This window comes from Salvelinus namaycush, chromosome 17 (assembly GCF_016432855.1).
Source record: "Salvelinus namaycush isolate Seneca chromosome 17, SaNama_1.0, whole genome shotgun sequence".
Lineage (NCBI taxonomy): Eukaryota > Metazoa > Chordata > Actinopteri > Salmoniformes > Salmonidae > Salvelinus > Salvelinus namaycush.
The window spans coordinates 31,032,213-31,059,023 of NC_052323.1; the positions used below are offsets into that span (position 1 = coordinate 31,032,213).

General features: G+C 40.6%; 1 protein-coding gene across 1 annotated transcript in view; it reads right to left on the reverse strand.

The window, feature by feature from the left end:
* Positions 1–654: 654 nt before the first annotated feature.
* atp10b (ATPase phospholipid transporting 10B) overlaps positions 655–26,811 on the reverse strand; it is a 26,799-nt gene continuing 642 nt past the window's right edge. Inside the window, 17 exon segments of the mRNA XM_039011989.1 lie at positions 655–846; positions 4,101–4,205; positions 4,330–4,410; positions 4,585–4,785; positions 5,172–5,297; positions 5,618–5,694; positions 5,913–6,171; positions 10,110–10,288; positions 11,881–12,127; positions 19,749–19,957; positions 22,618–22,720; positions 24,828–24,879; positions 24,881–24,969; positions 24,972–24,988; positions 25,220–25,326; positions 25,807–25,892; positions 26,725–26,811. The exon segment at positions 26,725–26,811 is cut by the window's right edge and continues 118 nt beyond it. Coding sequence (XP_038867917.1) covers positions 655–846; positions 4,101–4,205; positions 4,330–4,410; positions 4,585–4,785; positions 5,172–5,297; positions 5,618–5,694; positions 5,913–6,171; positions 10,110–10,288; positions 11,881–12,127; positions 19,749–19,957; positions 22,618–22,720; positions 24,828–24,879; positions 24,881–24,969; positions 24,972–24,988; positions 25,220–25,326; positions 25,807–25,892; positions 26,725–26,811 — 2,217 coding nt within the window.

A 26,811-nucleotide genomic window follows, 5' to 3' on the forward strand; every position in this document is an offset into this window, starting at 1 on the left:
TAAGGCCTAATTCAACTAATGAAATGAGGCCTGTCCCTGAATTACTGTCATTAAGGACTAATTTAACTAATTAAATGAGGCCCTGAATTACTGTTATTAAGGCCTAATTCAACTAATGAAATGAGGCCTGTCCCTGAATTACTGTCACTAAGGGTTAATTTAACTAATGAAATGAGGCCCTAAATTATTGTCATCAAGGGCTCTTCATGATCAACTCAGTTAATCTGATTATCATTTAATTTAATCTCAGGCCAATTCTCTCTCGCTCTCTCTCTCTCTTAGCCAACACTTGTTTAGGGAGTCCAGGGAGGATCCAAGACAAATACATTTGTAAATAAATAAATCCATAGCTAGAATCCCAACATAACCGTCTGCTAGCCAGGTAGCAGTAACAGTGCCACCACAGAACTGATGGTGCAAATTAGTACGACTTCCTTCTACAGTCTAGCTCCTTTCAGGGTTTCTATTTAAATACAGCTATATATGCTAAAGTAATTATATAGTAATATACAGTTTAATGTACATTACTTTTTGACAGGGGGACCACAGTAGTGATGACACAGACCAGGTAGACCATCTGTTGGATTTTTGTAGATAGTTGTAGATGTACAGTATAACACATAGATGCTATATAGTACTACAGTAATGTTATGTTTACCTGGGCAGCAGGGCGACCACAGCAGTGACGACACAGACCAGGTAAAACATGGGGTCAGTCATTTACTGCTGCAAGATCCAGTAGGGGTCTGATGGTGGATTACAGCTGATACACACAGCACTGTAGAACAGGGTCACCACGAAGTACAGAGATACACTACCCAGCACGATCACCCAGTGGACTACAGTCTAGAGCAGCAATAAGACAATAACATAGGGGTTATTACATTATCAATAACACATGGGTTAATACAATATCAATAACACATGGGTTAATAGATTATCAATAGCACATGGGTTAATACATTATCAAAAACACATGGGTTAATACATGATCAATAACACATTGGTTAATACATTATCAATAACACGTGGGTTAATACATTATCAATAACACGTGGGTTAATACATTATCAATAACACATGGGTTAATACATGATCAATAACACATGGGTTAATACATGATCAATAACACATGGGTTAATACATTATCAATAACACGTGGGTTAATACATTATCAATAACACGTGGGTTAATACATTATCAATAACACGTGGGTTAATACATTATCAATAACACATGGGTTAATACATGATCAATAGCACATGGGTTAATACATTATCAATAACACGTGGGTTAATACATTATCAATAACACATGGGTTAATACATTATCAATAACACATGGGTTAATACATTATCAATAACACATGGGTTAATACATGATCAATAACACATGGGTTAATACATTATCAATAACACGTGGGTTAATACATTATCAATAACACATGGGTTAATACATTATCAATAACACATGCGTTAATACATTATCAATAACACATGGGTTAATATATTATCAATAACACATGGGTTAATATATTATCAATAACACATGGGTTAATACATTATCAATAACACATGCGTTAATACATTATCAATAACACATGGGTTAATACATGATCAATAACACATGGGTTAATACATTATCAATAACACATGGGTTAATACATTATCAATAACACATGGGTTAATACATTATCAATAACACATGGGTTAATATATTATCAATAACACATGGGTTAATATATTATCAATAACACATGAGTTAATACATTATCAATAACACATGCGTTAATACATTATCAATAACACATGGGTTAATAAATTATCACTAACACATGGGTTAATACATTATCAATAACACATGGGTTAATACATTATCAATAACACATGGGTTAATACATTATCAATAACACAAATATCTGGGTGTCCTCTTGGACAATAAGCTTCAGTGGAGTAAATGTACAGACCTGATCTACATAAGAGTCAACAGAGACTGTACTTTCTCAAAAAGCTGGGATCTTTTAATGTACTGTAGACTGTACTATACTGACTGTGTTTTACAAATATTTAATTGAGAGTATTTTAACTTTTTGTATTGTTTGTTGGTTTTGCAATGCCACTGTCAGCCAGAGAAATATGCTGAGAAGGATTATCACCACAGCAAGCAAGGTACTTGGAGTCATACTGACAGGCCAGTGCCTTGTGCAGGTCAGGGCCCTCCGCAAGGTTCACAAAATAATTTTAGTCCCAAGCCACCCCCTGTACCTGGACTTTGTCCTACTCCCCTTGGGCGCAGGTATAGGGCCCCCCTCTGCAGGAAAAACACAACTAGACAATCATTTGTGCCAGGTGTGATATCCCTCCTAAATAGCTAGGGCTAATGTTCCTATCCACCCAGTAAAACCAGCAGGCTAATGTTTCTATCCACCCAGTAAAACCAGCAGGCTAATGTTCCTATCAACCCAGTAAGGCCAGCAGGCTAATGTTCCTATTGACTCAGTAAGACCAGCACGCTAATGTTCCTATCCACCCAGTAAGACCAGCAGTATAATGTTCCTATCAACTCAGTAAGACCAGCAGTCTAATGTTCCTATCCACCCAGTAAAACCAGCAGTCTAATGTTCCTATAGACCCAGTTAAACCAATGGGCTAATGTTCCTATCCACCCAGTAAAACCAGCAGGCTAATGTTCCTATCCACCCAGTAAAACCAGCAGGCTAATGTTCCTATCCACCCAGTAAAACCAGCAGGCTAATGTTCCTATAGACCCAGTTAAACCAGCAGTCTAATGTTCCTATCCACCCAGTAAAACCAGCGGGCTAATGTTCCTATAGACCCAGTTAAACCAGCGGGCTAATGTTCCTATCCACCCAGTAAAACCAGCAGTCTAATGTTCCTATCCACCCAGTAAAATCAGCAGGCTAATGTTCCTATCCACCCAGTAAAACCAGCGGGCTAATGTTCCTATCCACCCAGTAAAACCAGCAGTCTAATGTTCCTATCCACCCAGTAAAACCAGCAGTCTAGTCTCTTTGTGTTGGTATGTAACTGCTTTGAAAGTTGTATTGTCAATTTGTTTTGTATTTAAACGCCACTTTAAACGTGTACAAAATTTCCCCGTGGGGACAATAAAGTCAGTAAAGTAAACTATAGTAATAACACATGGGTTAATAGATTATCAATAACACATGGGTTAATAGATTATCAATAACACATGGGTTAATAGATTATCAATAACACATGCGTTAATAGATTATCAATAACACATGGGTTAATAGATTATCAATAACACATGCGTTAATACATTATCAATAACACATGCGTTAATACATTATCAATAACACATGGATTAATACATTATCAATAACACATGGGTTAATACATTATCAATAACACATGGGTTAATACATTATCAATAACACATGGGTTAATACATGATCAATAACACATGGGTTAATAGATTATCAATAACACATGGGTTAATAGATTATCAATAACACATGGGTAGAGAAGTAAACAAGACAAGATCAACAAACAAATATGAACGGTTATGAATAGATATAACAGATATTAATGGATGGTTATGAATAGATATAACAGATATTAATGGATGGTTATGAATAGACATAACAGATATGGATGGTTATGAATAGACATAGCAGGTATGGATGGTTATGAATAGATATAACAGATATGAATTGATGGTTATGAATAGACATAACAGATATGGATGGCTATGAATAGATATAACAGATATGAATTGATGGTTATGAATAGACATAACAGATATGGATGGCTATGAGTAGATATAACAGATATGAATTGATGGTTATGAACAGATATAACAGATATTCATGGTTATGAATATACATAACAGATATGAATGGTTATGAACAGCTATAACAGATATGAATGTATGGTTATGAATAGATATAACAGGTATGGGTGGTTATGAAGAGATATAACAGATATGAATGGGTATGAATAGATATAACAGATATGAATGGGGTTCTGAATGAAAAGTTAGATAGAGTGTATTAAACAGTATTTTGACCATAACTGAGAGATGTTGCTCGCTCACTAAAACCAGATGTGACTCACCCAGGTGTTGATCTCTATGGCCAGATGCAGAAGGATTGTGAATAAAGACACGGTGTTAATAGGAGTTCCAAACGTGTAGATGTCTATGTCTGATCCATGGTAGGTCTGGAAAAGTGACCATTAACTCATTATATTTGAAAACGTTTTGAAAACGTTATTGTCCACTGAAATTGACATATTATACTAGCTATCAGAGGTGACTGTACAGTTCTTCAAGTGTCATTCTTACCCAAAATGGAATGAAGAAGCAAACCAGACTTTGATAGAAGGCGTCCAGCATGGCGATCCAAAATGTAAAGTGATTATATCCCTGAAATCAGAGACACACATTTAAGAGATACGCAATAAAGTACTCATCTATTTACAGATATTACACATTGGGGTCTCACCACCGACACAAATATCGACACAGCAAGCATCTTCTCACCAATAGAAATGAGTTGTGACACCCTGACCTCTGACCCCTAACCCCTTAAACACTGACCTCTGACCCTTGGCCACTCCTGTACAGCTCTGGGAGGCCCAGCAGCGTCTCCGTGGCAAAGTTCCTGTCCATCACTCCGAACATGATGGGCGGGGCGGAGGTGAAGAAGAGGTTGAAGAAGATTATCAGCCAGATGTCAATCATGGACGTCCCCGAGAAACCACAGTAGAACTGGTACCAGAAGAGGATGTTCACATAGATCTGGGGATAGAACATAGAGTTAAGGGTTAGGGTTTGGATCAGGGCCATGCCAGAGAAACCACAGTAGAACTGGTACCAGAAGAGGATGTTCACATAGATCTGGGGATAGAACATAGAGTTAAGGGTTAGGGTTAAGGGTTAGGGTTTGGATCAGGGCCATGCCAGAGAAACCACAGTAGAACTGGTACCAGAAGTGGAAGTTGACATAGGTCTGGGGGACAGATTAGAAATGGCACAAAGTCCTTACTGGACCTTGAACCAATAAGAAGAAGAATATCTGACTTGGAAGAGATTGTACGGCGCCTATCAACACGAGGTGCCTATCAACACGAGTGTTTAGATTGGTGTTATGCATTGGTGGTGGATGGACGGGGTGAAATGCCCACCACATTCTTGTAGAAAAAGTAGATGGCCATGTTAGCCAGTCTGCTGTAACACCAGTGACCGTGGACCAGGAGAAGCTTCTTCATGTGTTTAAAACAGGAGATGGAGAAGTCACTGGCCATGACAGCCTGGAGACAGAAGATAAACAGAAAAACATGATTGTATTTTTAAATAAAATGTTAAAATTTGTTAAGGACTCTTGGAAGATTAGTCCAAATGAGGACTAGAATGTATCCAAATAAAACCTACATCAAATTAAACACACACAGCTCCTTCAATATGTGTTTGGTTGAGTTAAGAATGACAGAGAATCAAAATCTTTCATATCCTGGTCCCAGTTGTGTTTGTGCTGTCTTGTCAAATCATATGGTCATTGTCAAGACAGCACAAACAGATCTGGGACCAGGCTATGTCAGAGAATCTTCAGAGAAAAAGCCCTGACACAAACCTGCATGCCCTCCTGTCCCGATATACTGATGCCGACATCAGCTGCTTGGATCATGTTCACGTCATTCGCACCGTCTCCTGAAGTAATCCAGTGGTGATAGACAGAAAGGATCAGCTACACTTAGATTGACTTTAAAACCGCAAAACTATAGACACTAAAGGGGATATCTACAGACATTCCCTTCCTAAACCTAAACCATTCAAGGGGAACATTTGGTCACATAACTGTTTTAGTTTACAATACATTACACGTTCTTATCTTGACTTCTCATGGATCCATCCTGGGGATCTCTTACCTATAGCCGGGGTCATGACCTTCAGTCTCTCCCTAACCACCTTAACCACGGTGCTCTTCTGTAAAGGCGTGACCCTGCAGCATAGCACAGAGCGACAGCGCCGAGCTAGCTCCACAAACCGCTCCACCAGGTCTGACTCCAGAGCCATGCCCAGGGTATGCCCATCAATCACCAGGCCGATGGAGGGGCTGTGGTCCCCTGGACCTCCATACTGCCTCACCTCTTCAAGAGTACAGTCCAGGGTGGACGCACACATTGCCTGGAAAACACATTATACAGTTGGCTGTTATTTGTTGGCTGTTATTTGTAGGTTGGCTGTTATTTGTTGGCTGTATTTGTAGGCTGGCTGTTATTTGTTGGCTGTATTTGTAGGCTGGCTGTTATTTGTTGGCTGCTATTTTTAGGTTGGCTGTTATTTTTGTAGGTTGGCTGTTATTTGTTGGCTGTATTTGTAGGCTGGCTGTTATTTGTTGGCTGCTATTTGTAGGTTGACTGTTATTTGTAGGTTGGCTGTTATTTGTTGGCTGTATTTGTAGGCTGGCTGTTATTTGTTGGCTGCTATTTGTAGGTTGGCTGTTATTTGTTGGCTGCTATTTGTAGGTTGGCTGTTATTTGTAGGTTTGCTGTTATTTGTAGGCTGCAATTAATTTCAGAAAGTTACTCCCTTCCTTATACCCTTGTTGACTCCCAAAGGGGAGGGGACACCTTTTTGAAATGTTTAGGAATTACATGCAGCCATAGAAGTTTCTCTGTTGTTGTCGATTAGGGTGGAGTTCTAAGCAGTTGTGTCACATCATTTGTTATTAATGTCAGAGAGGGGAGAAGTCAAGTCACAGTGCCGTGTGGTTTGTGACCTCAGACCAGCATCAATTACAAGGACGGTGTGCTTCCAAAACATTTGTCATCTCTGGCTGTGAATGACTGGAGGAACCTGTTTATAGTGACTGAAGAGTCTTCTACTGGCCTTGAGAACGCAGACGTGGTGAAGATATTGAGTTGATATTCTGCCCACACTGAACTATGTTAGATATGGCAGGGGTGTAATACGATTTCTGGAAATCGGTTAGTCCTTGTATTACTCTGTATTACGGTGGTTTAGATTGTTCATTACAAAACATATGCTACTCCCCAGTCTGTTCATAAAAAAGGGCTGTTTATTTCCTACGAGGGTTGAATATGATAACTGTGATCATGCCTTGGACCTGCATTGGTGTATTACACCTTTGATTAGATCTGTAAGCAGGTTTAATATTGTTCTAGGGGGTAATTCCTCCTGTAAGCAGGTTTAATATTGTTCTAGGGGTTAATCCTCCTGTAAGCAGGTTTAATATTGTTCTAGGGGTAATTCCTCCTGTAAGCAGGTTTAATATTGTTCTAGGGGTAATTCCTCCTGTAAGCAGGTTTAATATTGTTCTAGGGGTAATTCCTCCTGTAAGCAGGTTTAATATTGTTCTAGGGGTTAATCCTCCTGTAAGCAGGTTTAATATTGTTCTAGGGGTTAATCCTCCTGTAAGCAGGTTTAATATTGTTCTAGGGGTTAATCCTCCTGTAAGCAGGTTTAATATTGTTCTAGGGGTAATTCCTCCTGTAAGCAGGTTTAATATTGTTCTAGGGGTAATTCCTCCTGTAAGCAGGTTTAATATTGTTCAAGGGGTAATTCCTCCTGTAATCAGGTTTAATATTGTTCAAGGGGTAATTCCTCCTGTAATCAGGTTTAATATTGTTCTAGGGGTAATTCCTCCCATCCATCATCAATATGTTGCCCCACCTGAGAGTGGCATGGCAGCACTTGTAGAGACAGAATGTCTCCACTCACGCGCACGCGCACGCGCACACACACAGAGTTGAGCGCTGATGAGTAATTTCAGCTCAGTCTATTTGAAGCAGAGGGATGATTAGATAGACAGGATGTTATGAAGAGCTCCACTTCCTCCATCTCTCTCTCTCTCCTCTCTCTCCTCTCTCTCTCTCCTCTCTCTCCTCTCTCTCTCTCCTCTCTCTCTCTCCTCTCTCTCCTGTCTCTCTCTCTCCTCTCTCTCTCTTTCTCTCTCTCCTCCCCCCCTCTCTCTCTCCTCTCTCTCTCCTTCCCCCTCTCTCTCTCTCTCCTCTCTCTCTCTCCTCTCTCTCTCTCCTCTCTCTCTCCTCTCTCTCTTGCCTCTCTCTCTCTCTCCTCTCGCTCTCTCTCCTCTCGCTCTCTCTCCTCTCGCTCTCTCTCCTCTCGCTCTCTCTCCCTCTCTCTCCTCTCTCTCTCTCTCCTCTCTCTCTCTCCTCTCTCTCTCTCTCCTCTCTCTCTCTCCTCTCTCCTCTCTCTCTCTCCTCTCTCTCTCTCTCCTCTCTCTCTCTCCTCTCTCTCCTCCAAAGGGCCAGGAGATCTTTAATGACCACAGAGGAGCACAGACTAACATCCAACATTGCATTTTTGACTCTGTCTCTTAGATGGAAATGTGAAGATTTGACCTTTTGATGAAATATCAATGTGGTTTAAAAGCTTCGGCCAATTAAATCAGGGCTTGGGAGGGAGGAAGACAAAAAGGTAGAGAGAGACAAAAAGTGCAAGAGAGAGAGAGAGACATGCCAGACTGTCTGCAGCTAACTGTCTGCAGCTAACTGTCTGCTCCACTCAGTGCTTTAAAGAAAACAGGAGAGAAGAGGGGAGATGGCTAAGTGGAATGATTACTAACAAACGTAATACTGTACATCCTGATCCACAGGGGAATACGGTACAGTGCAGTCTGGGCTGCTGGACATATAGAATAATGTACAGTGCAGTCTGGGCTGCTGGATAGATAGAATACGGTACAGTGCAGTCTGGGCTGCTGGACATATAGAATAATGTACAGTGCAGTCTGGGCTGCTGGACATATAGAATACTGTACAGTGCAGTGTGGGCTGCTGGATAGATAGAATACTGTACAGTGTAGTCTGGGCTGCTGGATAGATGGAATACTTTACAGTGCAGTCTGGGCTGCTGGATAAATGAAATACTTTACAGTGCAGTCTGGGCTGCTGGATAAATGAAATACTTTACAGTGCAGTCTGGGCTGCTGGATAGATGGAATACTGTACAGTGCAGTCCGGGCTGCTGGATAGATGGAATACTGTACAGTGCAGTCTGGGCTGCTGGATAGATGGAATACTGTACAGTGCAGTCTGGGCTGCTGGATAAATGAAATACTTTACAGTGCAGTCTGGGCTGCTGGATGAATGAAATACTTTACAGTGCAGTCTGGGCTGCTGGATAAATGAAATACTTTACAGTGCAGTCTGGGCTTTTGGATAAATGAAATACTTTACAGTGCAGTCTGGGCTGCTGGATAGATGGAATACTTTACAGTGCAGTCTGGGCTGCTGGATAGATGGAATACTGTACAGTGCAGTCTGGGCTGCTGGATGAATGAAATACTTTACAGTGCAGTCTGGGCTTTTGGATAGATGGAATACTGTACAGTGCAGTCTGGGCTGCTGGATAGATGGAATACTCTACAGTGCAGTCTGGGCTGCTGGATGAATGAAATACTTTACAGTGCAGTCCGGGCTGCTGGATAGATGGAATACTGTACAGTGCAGTCTGGGCTGCTGGATAGATGAAATACTCTACAGTGCAGTCCGGGCTGCTGGATAGATGGAATACTGTACAGTGTAGTCTGGGCTGCTGGATAGATGGAATACTGTACATATACAAAATACAAAACAAAATACAAAACTCATTACACTTCGAACCTGTTACTCTAATACCAAGACAGCAGTAGGAAGAAGCTGTGCCACGAAGGTGCTTGTTTCAATGAATCTCACAGAAACAGAAGCGCAACAACAGACCATGTAATTTCTAAGGAAATGCCGGACTTTAACTAGAGTAAATGTCGTGTCCCCCAGGGATGTGAACTGAACTGCAGAGCTCATCCAAATCAATCCATCACTGTCCATCCGTCCCTACCTTGTCTCTGTGTGTGTATGTGTGTGTGTGTGTGTGTGTGTGTGTGTGTGTGTGTGTGTGTGTGTGTGTGTGTGTGTGTGTGTGTGTGTGTGTGTGTGTGTGTATGTGTGTGTGTGTGTGTGTGTGTGTGTGTGTGTGTGTGTGTGTGTGTGTGTGTGTGTGTGTGTGTGTGTGTGTATGTGTATGTGTATGTGTATGTGTATGTGTATGTGTATGTGTATGTGTGTGTGTGTGTGTGTGTGTGTGTGTGTGTGGTTCCCTACCTTGTTGTTGGTGCTCATGTTGATAACTAGATCTCCCTCCAGCCTGCAGGCGTAGGCGATGTTGACGGCCGTCTCGGGCTTGTCCCCTGTCAGAACCCACACCTGGATCCCTGCCTCTCTCAGGGCCATGATGGTGTCAGGAACACTGTCCTGCAGACGGTCCTCTATACCCGTGCCCCCTGGGGGACGAACACACGTCCACGGAGGTTACAGTGATGTTGGATTTATTTAGGACCAGGCAACGCAAATAAGGATGCAGTCACAGACACCTGCACACATATTCAAATATATGAATTTATTCAAATATTCAAATATAGGATTTTTTTATTATTCATTCTTTTACTTTTGACACTTAAGTATATTTTAGCAACTACATTTTTACAGACATTTACTCAAGTAGTATTTTACTGGGTGACTTTCACTTTTACTTGAGTCATTTTCTATTAGTGTATCTTTACTTTTACTCAAGTATGAAAATTGGCACCTTTTTCTACCACTGAGGAAAACCACTGAGGAAGACCATGAGGAAACTGATCATCCAATCAACAACTCCGGTCTGCCTGTCATTGCACCACAAGGGGCATGCCCAATAGGAATGACTGTTTTGACCTTCCCATCCTGAGTTCATGGGACAGCCCCGCCGGCCTCTCCCGTACTTCCCAGACACAATCAGGAACTCTGGGTAATCAAATTAATGAGGGCGACCCTGACGTATCTCCCCATGCCGTGCCATGCCAAATGTCTGTGTGTGTGTGTGTGTGTGTGTGTGTGTGTGTGTGTGTGTGTGTGTGTGTGTGTGTGTGTGTGTGTGTGTGTGTGTGTGTGTGTGTGTGTGTGTGTGTGTGTGTGTGTGTGTGTGTGTGTGTGTGTGTGGTTAATTTAGTAAAAAGGGACCTAGACATTTTGTCTGGAGCCTCAAAGAGCAATTAGGTAAATTAACACTGACCACTGATGAGAGAGAAGGAGAACGTTTTGGCCAACAGCGTTTCCAGCGAGGACAGAGCACGTATATAATTGAAGATAAATCTGAGAAGCAGATAGATAAAGAGGCAGACTAATTTAATTGATGGCTCTGCTGAAATACATAAATTGGATTTCTCTTCACTGCGTACCTCACTGTTCCTACTACCAGATATCTGGACTGCAGGGCAGTACTATAGCCTTACTGCCAGATATCTGGACTGCAGGGCAGTACTATAGCCTTACTGCCAGATATCTGGACTGCAGGGCAGTACTATAGCCCTACTGCCAGATATCTGGACTGCAGGGCAGTACTATAGCCCTACTGCCAGATATCTGGACTGCAGGGCAGTACTATAGCCCTACTGCCAGATATCTGGACTGCAGGGCAGTACTATAGCCCTACTGCCAGATATATGGACTGCAGGGCAGTACTATAGCCCTACTGCCAGATATCTGGACTGCAGGGCAGTACTATAGCCTTACTGCCAGATATCTGGACTGCAGGGCAGAACTCTACCCTACAGATATCCTATAAGTAAAATGTACTTCCTAGAAATTATGTTCTGATAAATTTGCATCAGGATCTATCAGGATCTATCGCGAAGGCAGCCTTTAATTTAGGAAGGTTTAATATTATGATCAAGATCAAATATTGATATATAACCTGCGGTCTTAGAAGTTAAGGTCACAAAACCATCTCCCTCTCACCCTCCTTTCCTCCCCCTCTTCCTCCACTCTTCCTCCTCGCTTCTCCTCCTTCCCTCCTCTGCATCCCATCTCCCTCTCTCCTACACCAAGTCAGGGTCACAGTGAAGAGAAAAGAACGGAGGAGAGGAACGGAACACTTGGTACAGAGCACGACTCACTCTCCGTCTTTGCGCCTGAGCCTGCGTTGCCGTGGAAACCACCACCGTGTTGCAGACAGCGAGAGCCAGGAAGAAGTCAAGGTAGAGCTCTGTTTCCTGGCAGTGGCGTATCCCTCTGCCACCAGTCCCGTCACCACCACCCCTCAGAACACACTGAAGTAGCTTTCTGTCCGGCACCACCTCTGTTTCCTGTACACAGAACGGACAGGGGGACAGAATGAAACACCATACTGTTCTGCTGTACCTCTATGGGACGAGGTTGGTTATAAAAGTATTCATGCCGTAAGGGCTGTGGAGTACAGCGCCTTCAGAAAGGTTTTTCCAAATGTTGTTGAGTTACAGCCTGAATTTAAAATTGATTCAATTGAGTATTTTTTTGTCTCACTTTTTTTGTTACTACACCCACAATGTCAAAGTGGAAATATGTTTGCTGCTACCTACTGCTGCAATCTACTACTGCTATCTACTGCTGCTATCTACTGCAATCTACAGCTGCTACAGTACTGACTGCTATCAACTGCTGCTATGTACTGCTATCTGCTGCTGCTATCTACTACTGCTACCTACCGCTGCTACCTACTGCTGCTATGTACTGCTATCTGCTGCTGCTATCTACTACTGCTACCTACTGCTGCTACCTACTGCTGCTATGTATTGCTATCTGCTGCTGCTATCTTCTACTGCTACCTACTGCTGCTACCTACTGCTGCTACCTACCGCTGCTACCTACCGCTGCTACCTACTGCTGCTACCTACTGCTGCTATCTACCGCTGCTACCTACCGCTGCTACCTACCGCTGCTACCTACAGCTGCTACCTACCGCTGCTACCTACCGCTGCTACCTACCGCTGCTACCTACCGCTGCTACCTACCGCTGCTACCTACTGCTGCTATCTACCGCTGCTACCTACTGCTGCTACCTACCGCTGTTCACCTACTGCTGCTACCTACCGCTGCTACCTACTGCTGCTACCTACTGCTGCTACCTACCGCTGCTACCTACTGCTGCTACCTACCGCTGTTCACCTACTGCTGCTACCTACTGCTGCTACCTACTGCTGCTACCTACTGCTGCTACCTACTGCTGCTATCTACTGCTGCTACCTACTGCTGTTATCTACTGCTGCTACCTACTGCTGTTATCTACTGCTGCTACCTACTGCTGCTATCTACTGCTGCTACCTACTGCTGTATATCTGGATGACAATGAATACTGTATACCTGTTTCCCAAATCACACCCTATTCCCTACGGGTCCTGGTCTAAAGTAGTACTGTAGATTGGGAACAAAGTGCCATTTGGGATGCATGACTAATCTGGCACATGTTTATTGGCAATGTGATGTAATGTGATGTTGATGGGATGTTGATGTGATGTTGATGTGATGTTGATATGATGTTGATGTGATGTTGATGTGATGTGATGTTGATATGATGTTGATATGATGTTGATGTGATGTTGATGTGATGTTGATGTGATGTTGATGTGATGTTGATATGATGTTGATGTGATGTTGATGTGATGTTGATGTTGATGTGATGTAATGTGATGTTGATGTGATGTTGATGTGATGTTGATGTGATGTAATGTGATGTAATGTGATGTTGATGTGATGTTGATGTGATGTAGTGTGATGTTGATGTGATGTGATGTTGATGTGATGTTGATGTAATGTGATGTTGGTGTTAATGTGATGTGATGTAATGTGATGTTGATGTTAATGTGATGTGATGTAGTGTGATGTTGATGTGATGTTGATGTGATGTAGTGTGATGTTGATGTGATGTTGATGTGATGTAGTGTGATGTAGTGTGATGTTAATGTGATGTTGATGTGATGTTGATGTTGATGTTAATGTGATGTGATGTGATGTGATGTTGATGTGATGTAATGTGATGTTGATGTGATGTAATGTGATGTTGATGTGATGTTGATGTTGATGTGATGTTGATGTTGATATGATGTTGATGTGATGTTGATGTGATGTTGATGTGATGTTGATGTGATGTAGTGTGATGTTAATGTGATGTTGATGTGATGTTGATGTTGATGTTAATGTGATGTGATGTGATGTGATGTTGATGTGATGTAATGTGATGTTGATGTGATGTAATGTGATGTTGATGTTGATGTGATGTAATGTGATGTTGATGTGATGTTGATATGATGTTGATGTGATGTTGATGTGATGTAATGTGATGTTGATGTGATGTGATGTTGATGTGATGTGATGTTGATGTGATGTTGATGTTAATGTGATGTAGTGTGATGTTGATGTGATGTTGATGTGATGTTGATGTGATGTTGATGTTGATGTTGATGTGATGTTGATGTGATGTTGATGTGATGTTGATGTGATGTAATGTGATGTTGATGTTGATGTTGATGTGATGTTGATGTGATGTTGATGTTGATGTGATGTTGATGTGATGTTGATGTGATGTAGTGTGATGTTGATGTTGATGTGATGTAGTGTGATGTTGATATGATGTAATGTGATGTTGATGTGATGTTGATGTGATGTTGATGTGATGTTGATGTTAATGTGATTATGATGTAATGTGATGTTGATGTGATGTTGATGTGATGTAATGTGATGTTGATGTGATGTAGTGTGATGTTGATGTGATGTTGATGTGATGTTGATGTGATGTTGATGTGATGTAGTGTGATGTTGATGTGATGTTGATGTGATGTTGATGTGATGTTGATGTGATGTTGATGTGATGTAGTGTGATGTCGTGTGATGTAGTGTGATGTTGATATGATGTTGATGTGATGTTGATGTGATGTAGTGTGATGTTGATGTGATGTTGATGTGATGTTGATGTGATGTTGATGTTGATGTGATGTAGTGTGATGTAGTGTGATGTTGATGTTGATGTGATGTGATGTAGTGTGATGTTGATGTGATGTTGATGTGATGTTGATGTGATGTTGATGTGATGTAGTGTGATGTTGATGTTGATGTGATGTGATGTAGTGTGATGTTGATATGATGTTGATGTGATGTTGATGTGATGTAGTGTGATGTTGATGTGATGTTGATATGATGTTGATGTGATGTTGATGTGATGTAGTGTGATGTTGATGTGATGTTGATGTTGATGTGATGTAATGTGATGTTGATGTTGATGTGATGTAGTGTGATGTTAATGTGATGTTGATGTGATGTTGATGTTGATGTTGATGTGATGTGATGTGATGTGATGTTGATGTGATGTTGATGTGATGTTGATGTTGATGTTGATGTGATGTTGATGTGATGTTGATGTGATGTTGATGTGATGTTGATGTGATGTTGATGTGATGTTGATGTGATGTTGATATGATGTTGATGTGATGTTGATGTGATGTGATGTTGATGTGATGTAGTGTGATGTTGATGTGATGTTGATGTGATGTAGTGTGATGTTGATGTGATGTTGATGTTGATGTTAATGTGATGTGATGTGATGTTGATGTGATGTAATGTGATGTTGATGTGATGTAATGTGATGTTGATGTGATGTTGATGTTGATGTGATGTTGATGTGATGTTGATGTTGATGTGATGTAATGTGATGTTGATGTGATGTTGATATGATGTTGATGTGATGTTGATGTGATGTTGATGTGATGTAATGTGATGTTGATGTGATGTGATGTTGATGTGATGTTGATGTAGTGTGATGTTGATGTGATGTTGATGTGATGTTGATGTGATGTTGATGTGATGTTGATGTTGATGTGATGTTGATGTGATGTTGATGTGATGTAATGTGATGTTGATGTTGATGTTGATGTGATGTTGATGTGATGTTGATGTGATGTGATGTAGTGTGATGTTGATGTGATGTTGATGTGATGTTGATGTTGATGTGATGTTGATGTGATGTTGATGTGATGTAGTGTGATGTTGATGTGATGTAGTGTGATGTAGTGTGATGTTGATGTTGATGTGATGTGATGTTGATGTGATGTAGTGTGATGTTGATGTTGATGTGATGTGATGTAGTGTGATGTTGATATGATGTTGATGTGATGTTGATGTGATGTAGTGTGATGTTGATGTGATGTTGATATGATGTTGATGTGATGTTGATGTGATGTAGTGTGATGTTGATGTGATGTTGATGTTGATGTGATGTAATGTGATGTTGATGTTGATGTGATGTAGTGTGATGTTAATGTGATGTTGATGTGATGTTGATGTTGATGTTAATGTGATGTGATGTGATGTGATGTTGATGTGATGTAATGTGATGTTGATGTTGATGTGATGTGATGTTGATGTGATGTTGATGTGATGTTGATGTGATGTTGATGTGATGTTGATGTGATGTTGATGTGATGTTGATATGATGTTGATGTGATGTTGATGTGATGTGATGTTGATGTGATGTAGTGTGATGTTGATGTGATGTTGATGTGATGTAGTGTGATGTTGATGTGATGTTGATGTTGATGTTGATGTGATGTGATGTGATGTTGATGTGATGTAATGTGATGTTGATGTGATGTAATGTGATGTTGATGTGATGTTGATGTTGATGTGATGTTGATGTGATGTTGATGTTGATGTGATGTAATGTGATGTTGATGTGATGTTGATATGATGTTGATGTGATGTTGATGTGATGTTGATGTGATGTAATGTGATGTTGATGTGATGTGATGTTGATGTGATGTTGATGTAGTGTGATGTTGATGTGATGTTGATGTGATGTTGATGTGATGTTGATGTGATGTTGATGTTGATGTGATGTTGATGTGATGTTGATGTGATGTAATGTGATGTTGATGTTGATGTTGATGTGATGTTGATGTGATGTTGATGTGATGTGATGTAGTGTGATGTTGATGTGATGTTGATGTGATGTTGATGTTGATGTGATGTTGATGTGATGTTGATGTGATGTAGTGTGATGTTGATGTGATGTAGTGTGATGTAGTGTGATGTTGATGTTGATGTGATGTGATGTAGTGTGATGTTGATATGATGTAATGTGATGTTGATGTGATGTTGATGTGATGTTGATGTGATGTTGATGTTAATGTGATTATGATGTAATGTGATGTTGATGTGATGTTGATGTGATGTAATGTGATGTTGATGTGATGTAGTGTGATGTTGATGTGATGTTGATGTGATGTTGATGTGATGTTGATGTGATGTAGTGTGATGTAGTGTGATGTAGTGTGATGTTGATGTGATGTTGATGTGATGTAGTGTGATGTTGATGTGATTTTGATGTGATGTTGATGTTGATGTGATGTGATGTAGTGTGATGTTGATATGATGTTGATGTGATGTTGATGTGATGTAGTGTGATGTTGATGTGATGTTGATGTGATGTTGATGTGATGTTGATGTTGATGTGATGTAGTGTGATGTTGATGTGATGTTGATGTGATGTTGATGTGATGTAGTGTGATGTAGTGTGATGTTGATGTGATGTGATGTAGTGTGATGTTGATATGATGTTGATGTGATGTTGATGTGATGTAGTGTGATGTTGATGTGATGTTGATATGATGTTGATGTGATGTTGATGTGATGTAGTGTGATGTTGATGTGATGTTGATGTTGATGTGATGTAATGTGATGTTGATGTTGATGTGATGTAGTGTGATGTTGATGTGATGTTGATGTGATGTTGATGTGATGTTGATGTAATGTTGATGTGATGTTGATGTGATGTTGATGTGATGTTGATGTGATGTGATGTTGATGTGATGTTGATGTGATGTTGATGTTGATGTGATGTAGTGTGATGTTGATGTGATGTTGATGTGATGTAGTGTGATGTTGATGTGATGTGATGTTGATGTGATGTAGTGTGATGTTGATGTGATGTTGATGTGATGTTGATGTGATGTTGATGTTGATGTGATGTAATGTTGATGTAATGTTGATGTGATGTTGATGTGATGTAGTGTGATGTTGATATGATGTTGATGTGATGTTTATGTGATGTTGATGTTGATGTGATGTGATGTTGATATGATGTTGATGTGATGTTGATGTGATGTTGATGTGATGTAGTGTGATGTTGATGTTGATGTGATGTAGTGTGATGTAGTGTGATGTTGATGTTGATGTGATGTGATGTAGTGTGATGTTGATATGATGTAATGTGATGTTGATGTGATGTTGATGTGATGTTGATGTGATGTTGATGTGATGTTGATGTTAATGTGATTATGATGTAATGTGATGTTGATGTGATGTTGATGTGATGTAATGTGATGTTGATGTGATGTAGTGTGATGTTGATGTGATGTTGATGTGATGTTGATGTGATGTAGTGTGATGTAGTGTGATGTTGATGTGATGTTGATGTGATGTAGTGTGATGTTGATGTGATGTTGATGTGATGTTGATGTGATGTTGATGTTGATGTGATGTAGTGTGATGTTGATATGATGTTGATGTGATGTTGATGTGATGTAGTGTGATGTTGATGTGATGTTGATGTGATGTTGATGTGATGTGATGTTGATGTTGATGTGATGTAGTGTGATGTAGTGTGATGTTGATGTTGATGTGATGTGATGTAGTGTGATGTTGATGTGATGTTAATGTGATGTTAATGTGATGTTGATGTGATGTAGTGTGATGTAGTGTGATGTTGATGTTGATGTGATGTGATGTGATGTTGATATGATGTTGATGTGATGTTGATGTGATGTAGTGTGATGTTGATGTGATGTTGATGTGATGTTGATGTTGATGTGATGTAATGTGATGTTGATGTTGATGTGATGTAGTGTGATGTTGATGTGATGTTGATGTGATGTTGATGTAATGTTGATGTAATGTTGATGTGATGTTGATGTGAATGTGATGTTGATGTGATGTTGATGTGATGTTGATGTTGATGTGATGTGATGTTGATGTGATGTTGATGTGATGTTGATGTTGATGTGATGTAGTGTGATGTTGATGTGATGTTGATGTGATGTAGTGTGATGTTGATGTGATGTGATGTTGATGTGATGTTGTGTGATGTTGATGTGATGTTGATGTGATGTTGATGTGATGTTGATGTTGATGTTGATGTGATGTACTGTTGATGTAATGTTGATGTGATGTTGATGTGATGTAGTGTGATGTTGATATGATGTTGATGTGATGTTGATGTGATGTTGATGTTGATGTGATGTGATGTTGATATGATGTTGATGTGATGTTGATGTGATGTGATGTAATGTTGATGTGATGTAATGTTGATGTGATGTTGATGTGATGTTGATGTGATGTAGTGTGATGTTGATATGATGTTGATGTGATGTTGATGTGATGTTGATGTTGATGTGATGTTGATATGATGTTGATGTGATGTTGATGTGATGTGATGTAATGTTGATGTGATGTAATGTTGATGTGATGTTGATGTGATGTAGTGTGATGTTGATATGATGTTGATGTGATGTTGATGTGATGTTGATGTTGATGTGATATGATGTTGATGTGATGTTGATATGATGTTGATGTGATGTTGATGTGATGTAATGTTGATGTGATGTAATGTTGATGTTGATGTGATGTAATGTTGATGTGATATCAGTAGCCTATGGCGTTATGTTGCTCAGCATGACCATATGTGCAACCTCAGATACGGCAAAGGGACACACCCACCCACACACCCACTGACCACAGAGTCATAAAAACATTATATGCTGTGTTTTAGGTCAAGTTATTTTAAGCATTTTACCATTCAAAACTTTCTTGCTTGAGCGGTATGGATACATTGGGTACTCAGCCTAACAAATACATTGTTCTATTGTTGTTGTTGTTATTGTTATCATAAAGCTATAATCTCACCAGTGGACTGCTGAATGCTACTTCCCCCTGGGCACTTCCTTCCTTGTTCCTGTGAGGTCGCTGGGCGCCATGGCAACATTGTATTACTTCTGGGTCATGGTCATGGTTGTCTTCCAGGGTCCATCCTGTCCTCAAGGGGAGTGGTCTCTGGTGGAAGAGGACCTCTTCCTCTGTGTCATCAGCCTCCCCAAGGACAGCCAGACGGACGTCTGCAGAGGAGAGCCAAAACATATTTACTGTACTCACTCAGTTAGTATAAGCTGGGCCCATGTCTGTTTGTACTGTAGAGCCAACTCCTGTTGATGTTTAATGATCATAGGAGTTGGCTAGACAGCATACACAGATCCTGGAGCAGATTACACTCAGTAGACTACAGAACCAGATGAAACTAGAAAGGGTCACTTTTCATCATTACTGGTTCTAGAACCCCTAATTAAAACTGCATCAGCATTTCAGGGGCCTAGCTCAAGGCCAGAGCCCCACAATATTCTGTTTAGTCTTCAAAAACATTTGAATGTTCTGAGAGATATAAGGAAACATTGGGTTGATAACAAGAGAGAGGTAGATTCCCATAGCAGTTCCTGCTAAACTGTAGTCCAGATGGTTGAAACCAGGGTTAAAGTTGGTAAGCCAGCGGGGGGTTTGTGGAACTTGTGATGAGGATGCGTAAAGGCACACTCCTTAATTTGTTTATACCATCAAAGACTGGACCACCAACAAACATCAATGCTGAAGCAAGTCACATTAAAATACCTAAAAAAACAACTAAGTAGACAACTAGTGGAAGAGCTCAAATTACATCCAGTGACCTTGACGATCACAATCAACCAATGTCTTTATAGTCCCAACTGGGTAGATAGGTCCTCGGATGCTATTTGAACAGCAGGGCATGTTCAACTGGTTTCAGTTCCCATTGTTTCTTTACAGTTCCCATTGTTTCTTTACAGTTCCCATTGTTTCTTTACAGTTCCCATTGTTTCTTTACAGTTCCCATTGTTTCTTTACAGTTTCCATTGTTTCTTTACAGTTCCCATTGTTTCTTTACAGTTCCCATTGTTTCTTTACAGTTCCCATTGTTTCTTTACAGTTCCCATTGTTTCTTTACAGTTCCCATTGTTTGTTTACGGTTCCCATTGTTTGTTTACGGTTCCCATTGTTTCTTTACGGTTCCCATTGTTTCTTTACGGTTCCCATTGTTTCTTTACGGTTCCCATTGTTTCTTTACGGTTCCCATTGTTTCTTTACAGTTCCCATTGTTTCTTTACAGTTCCCATTGTTTCTTTACAGTTCCCATTGTTTCTTTACAGTTCCCATTGTTTCTTTACAGTTCCCATTGTTTGTTTACAGTTTCCATTGTTTCTTTACAGTTCCCATTGTTTCTTTACAGTTCCCATTGTTTCTTTACAGTTCCCATTGTTTCTTTACAGTTCCCATTGTTTCTTTACAGTTCCCATTGTTTCTTTACAGTTCCCATTGTTTGTTTACAGTTCCCATTGTTTGTTTACAGTTCCCATTGTTTCTTTACGGTTCCCATTGTTTCTTTACGGTTCCCATTGTTTCTTTACGGTTCCCATTGTTTCTTTACAGTTCACATTGTTTCTTTACAGTTCCCATTGTTTCTTTACAGTTCCCATTGTTTCTTTACAGTTCCCATTGTTTCTTTACAGTTCCCATTGTTTCTTTACAGTTCCCATTGTTTGTTTACAGTTCCCATTGTTTGTTTACGGTTCCCATTGTTTGTTTACGGTTCCCATTGTTTCTTTACAGTTCACATTGTTTCTTTACGGTTCCCATTGTTTCTTTACGGTTCCAGTTGTTTCTTTACAGTTCACATTGTTTCTTTACAGTTCCCATTGTTTCATTACGCTTCCAGTTGTTTCTTTACAGTTCACATTGTTTCTTTACAGTTCCCATTGTTTCTTTACAGTTCCCATTGTTTCTTTACAGTTCCCATTATTTCTTTACGGTTCCCATTGTTTCTTTACAGTTCACATTGTTTCTTTACAGTTCCCATTGTTTCTTTACGCTTCCAGTTATTTCTTTACAGTTCCCATTGTTTCTTTACAGTTCACATTGTTTCTTTACAGTTCCCATTGTTTCATTACGCTTGCAGTTGTTTCTTTACAGTTCCCATTGTTTCTTTACGGTTCCCATTGTTTCTTTACGCTTCCAGTTGTTTGTTTACACTTCCCCAGTGGTGTAATGTACCTAAGTAAAAAATACTTTAAAGTACTACTTAAGCTGTTTTTGTGGGTATCTGTACTTAACTTTAGTATTTATATTTTTGACAACTTATACTTTCACTCCACTACATTTTTAAATAAAAATATGTACTTTTTACTCCATACATTTACCCTGACACCCAAATCTACTCGTTACATTTTGAATGCTTAGCAGGTCAGAAAATGGTCCAATTCACACACTTCTCAAGAGAACATCCCTGGTCATCCCTATTGCCCCTGATCTGGCAGACTCACTAAACACAAATGCTTCATTTGTAAATGATGTCTGAGTGTTGGAGTGTGATCCTGGCTGTCCGTAGATAAAAACGTTTTTAAAAATTGTGCCGTCTGGTTTGCCTAATATAAGGAATTTATACTTATTCATACATTTACTTTTGATCCTTAAGTATATTTAAAACCAAATACTTTTAGACTTTTACTCAAGTAATATTTTACTGGGGGACTTTCACTTTTACTTGAGTCATTTTCTATTAAGGTATCTTTACTTTTACTCAAGTATGAGATTGTAATACTTTTACACCACTGCAGTTCCCATTGTTTGTTTACAGTTCCCATTGTTTGTTTACAGTTCCCATTGTTTATTTGCAGTTCCCATCGTTTCTTTACAATTCCCATTGTTTCTTTACCATTCTCGTTGTGTGCATACTCGGTTCCCATGACGGTGCGTCTTCTGAACACCATCTTGTTCTCTGTGAGGGTACCAGTCTTGTCCGAGAAGACGTACTGAATCTGTCCCAGAAGGGGTGAGAGAACGGAGTGAAAGGAAGTAGAAGAGGAAGGACAAGGAATGGAGTAAAAGGAGGTGAGAAAGGACAAGAGGAGAGGAGGGTAAGAACAGGAGGAGAAGAGGGTAAGAACAGGAGGAGAGGAGAGGAGGGTAAGAACAGGAGGAGAGGAGAAGAGGGTAAGAACAGGAGAAGAGGGTAAGAACAGGATGAGAGGAGAAGAGGGTAAGAACAGGAGGAGAAGAGGGTGAGTATAGGAGGAGAGGAGGGTAAGAACAGTAGGAGAAGAGGGTAAGAACAGGATGAGAGGAGAAGAGGGTAAGAACAGGAGGAGAAGAGGGTAAGAACAGGAGGAGAAGAGGGTAAGAACAGGAGGAGAAGAGGGTGAGTATAGGAGGAGAGGAGGGTAAGAACAGTAGGAGAGGAGGGTAAGAACAGGAGGAGAGGAGGGTTTGAACAGGATGAGATGAGAGGAGGGTAAGAACAGGAGGAGAGGAGGGTAATAACAGGAAGAGAGGAGAGGAAGGTAAGAACACGATGAGAGGAGAAGAGGGTAAGAACAGGAGGAGAAGAGGGTAATAACACGATGAGAGGAGAAGAGGGTAAGAACAGGAGGAGAAGAGGGTGAGTATAGGAGGAGAGGAGGGTAAGAACAGTAGGAGAGGAGAGGAGGATAAGAACAGTAGGAGAGGAGGGTAAGAACAGGATGAGAGGAGGGTAAGAACAGGATGAGAGGAGGGTAAGAATAGGAGGAGAGGAGAAGAGGGTAAGAACAGGAGGAGAGGAGAAGAGGGTAAGAACAGGAGGAGAGGAGGGTAAGAACAGGAGGAGAGGAGAAGAGGGTAAGAACAGGAGGAGAAGATGGTAAGAACAGGAGGAGAGGAGGGCAATAACAGGAAGAGAGGAGAGGAGGGCAATAAAAGGAGGAGAGGAGAAGAGGGTAAGAACAGGAGGAGAGGAGGGTAAGAACAGGAGGAGAGGAGGGTTTGAACAGGATGAGAGGAGAGTAAGGAGGAGAGGATTGGATTGTAAAAACAGGATGAGAGGAGAGGAGGGTATGAAAGAAAAAGGAGGGTAAGGACAGCTGGATTAATCACACTCCCCCGACTCAGAACAGGGGCTGTTTCTGTCATTTTCCTCCCTCCTTTCCCCTCTTCTTCTGTTCACTCTATATACTGATGGCCGGCCAATGACTGATGTTTAAATGTCTTCCTATAAAGGTCCATGGATTACAACATTAATCTTGGGAGCTGGACCTGATCAATGTTTACATTAAGTTTTAGACTCTTAGAAAAAAAATGCAATCTTGAACCTTGCCATAGGAGAACCCTTTTGAAGAACCCTTTTTGGTTCCAGGTAGAAGAACCCTTTCGAGTTCCATGTAAAACCCTTCACGCAAAGAGGTTCTACATGGACACCAAATTAGTTCTAACTGGAACCAAAAAGGGTTCTACCAGGAACCAAAAAGGGTTCGCCGGTGGGGACAGCGTGTATAAAGGTCAATGGATTAGAATGTTAACCTTACGACCTGGTCCTGATCAATGTTAAAATGTCTTCCTATAAAGGTGGATGAGAACATGAACCTTGGCTAGTGAATGTATTGACCACGCCCTCCTTCCTTGCTCCTTGCCTGCCTTGCCTCTTCCACCCATCCGTGTGTTAATATGGACAGAAAAGAGCAGAAGCTTTTTGAGCTGTCCTATCAGGCCCAGTGTCTAGTTAACTAGTTATTAACCCTGGGATCTGTTGTGTGTCCCAAATGGCACCCCATTCCCTACTTAGTCCACTATTTTTAGCCAGGGCCTATGGGGCTCTGGTCAAAAGTAGTGCACTATGTAGGGAATAAGGTACCATTTGGGACTTAACTTCTTTATACAGTGCATTGCTAGAAGATGCAGTTGTCTTGGCTATATCAGTACGTAAACCTATATGTTGATAGGGAAGGTATATTAGTACAATATGAGGTAGTAATTGTATGGTAATTAATGTAGGGTAGGTGAATTTTACCTAGTTCTCCTATACGGCTTGGTATGGTTTACAAATATATTATCATCAGGTCTTTATGTAGGTGTGTATCCTTCAAATATTGTGTTACCATGATTGTATGGTACTGGATTTGGGGTGAACTGTAGGTTCAACTTACCAAGCGCTCCTATAAGGCATGAAGAGTACAATGACACAGAAGAGCACGTCCATGTTCATCTTGCGTTCCAGTTTGCTGCGTTTGTATCTGGTTCTGTAGTTATTTAGCATATGGACTTGGTCTCACGGCCTGAAACAAGAGATGAGCAAAATGTTGTAGCCGTGCCAACTTGGCCAGCGGCGGGCCGCTAGTGAGCCGCTACGTGGTCGTAAGCAGGTAAGTGTTTAGTCAGTTGTCTTTTCTGGCGTTCCAATTTAAAGACTCAAATGTTCCTATTGCTGGAATTAAAGAACTTCATAAATGTAATAACTTAACCAGGAACGTAAAGATGTAACAGTAGAGGTCAGAGGTCATAATCACCTGTGTACACCACGAACCCAGCTGCATGGTCTGTGTTTCTGACGGTACACCCTCTCAGCAGCAGACTGTCAATCCCAAAGCCCAACTTCCTGTTATCAGCCGTCTCTCTGCAGAGAGACCCAGAGTAGGGACCATTCTTTTACACTCACGTCTCATTAGGTATTCATTACCCCCTATATATTCTCCATGGGTGAGTCCTAAATGGCACCCAAAAGTAGTGCGTCCAAATGTAGGACACTGTAGTGTGTCCAAAAGTAGTGCACTACATAGGGAATAGGATGCCATTTTAGACGCACCCTATAATGAATTCTCTCCCTTTATGGCCTAACTGGACTGGAGAGTGGACATAGGAGCTGCTATAAAAGCTATGGGGCTCTAAGAACGTCGATGAGAAGCTGCTAGAGCCGTAAAGTCATGTTTATTTTTAGAGCATCAGGAGAGATACAGTAAAGAGAAGTTCATCCATTTAGCTTGGCTTCATTCATACACAACATGACTGGTTTGGTTGGACTCTTTGGATACAGTATAATTGTGTTGTTGATGTTGTTGTTGATGTTGTTGCTGTTGTTGTTGTTACTGATACTCACATGTAACCTTTGAAATGATTGAGGTTGTCGTTGGGTTTTTCAACGACTACTGTGCTGTTGAAGTGTTGCGGCTTAAAGGGAAAACCCTGAAAAGAAAAATACACACATTCAAACTGATTAGGAAGAAGGCAGGAAGGACAGGTTCCCAGAACTGGAATGTGTTTCGATGGTTCCAGAATCCATTAAAACAAACCTGTAATTCCAGAAGCTTTCATTATAACTCATGAATACAAAGACACATTATTTCAAAGAATGTTGGTTGTCAAAATGGTGAGGCCTTTCATAATGAAACAGTGAGGCCTTTCATAATAAAACAGTGAGGCCTTTCATAATAAAACGGTGAGGCCTTTCATAATGAAACAGTGAGGCCTTTCATAATTAAACAGTGAGGCCTTTCATAATAAAACAGTGAGGCCTTTCATAATGAAACAGTGAGGCCTTTCATAATAAAACGGTGAGGCCTTTCATAATAAAACAGTGAGGCCTTTCATAATAAAACGGTGAGGCCTTTCATAATTAAACAGTGAGGCCTTTCATAATAAAACGGTGAGGCCTTTCATAATGAAACAGTGAGGCCTTTCATAATAAAACAGTGAGGCCTTTCATAATGAAACAGTGAGGCCTTTCATAATAAAATGGTGAGGCCTTTCATAATGAAACAGTGAGGCCTTTCATAATAAAACAGTGAGGCCTTTCATAATAAAACAGTGAGGCCTTTCATAATAAAACAGTGAGGCCTTTCATAATAAAACAGTGAGGCCTTTCATAATAAAACAGTGAGGCCTTTCATAATAAAACAGTGAGGCCTTTCATAATAAAACGGTGAGGCCTTTCATAATTAAACGGTGAGGCCTTTCATAACGAAACGGTGAGAACTTAAATTTTCAAAACAGGGACTTTAATGTCATTAATCCTCACCTGTGTGTAGAGTCCTGGGACGACCTGTCTCTGTTTGAGGTTGGTCTCTCCATCCAGGGTGGCGGTCTAAACGTGACACACCCCGTT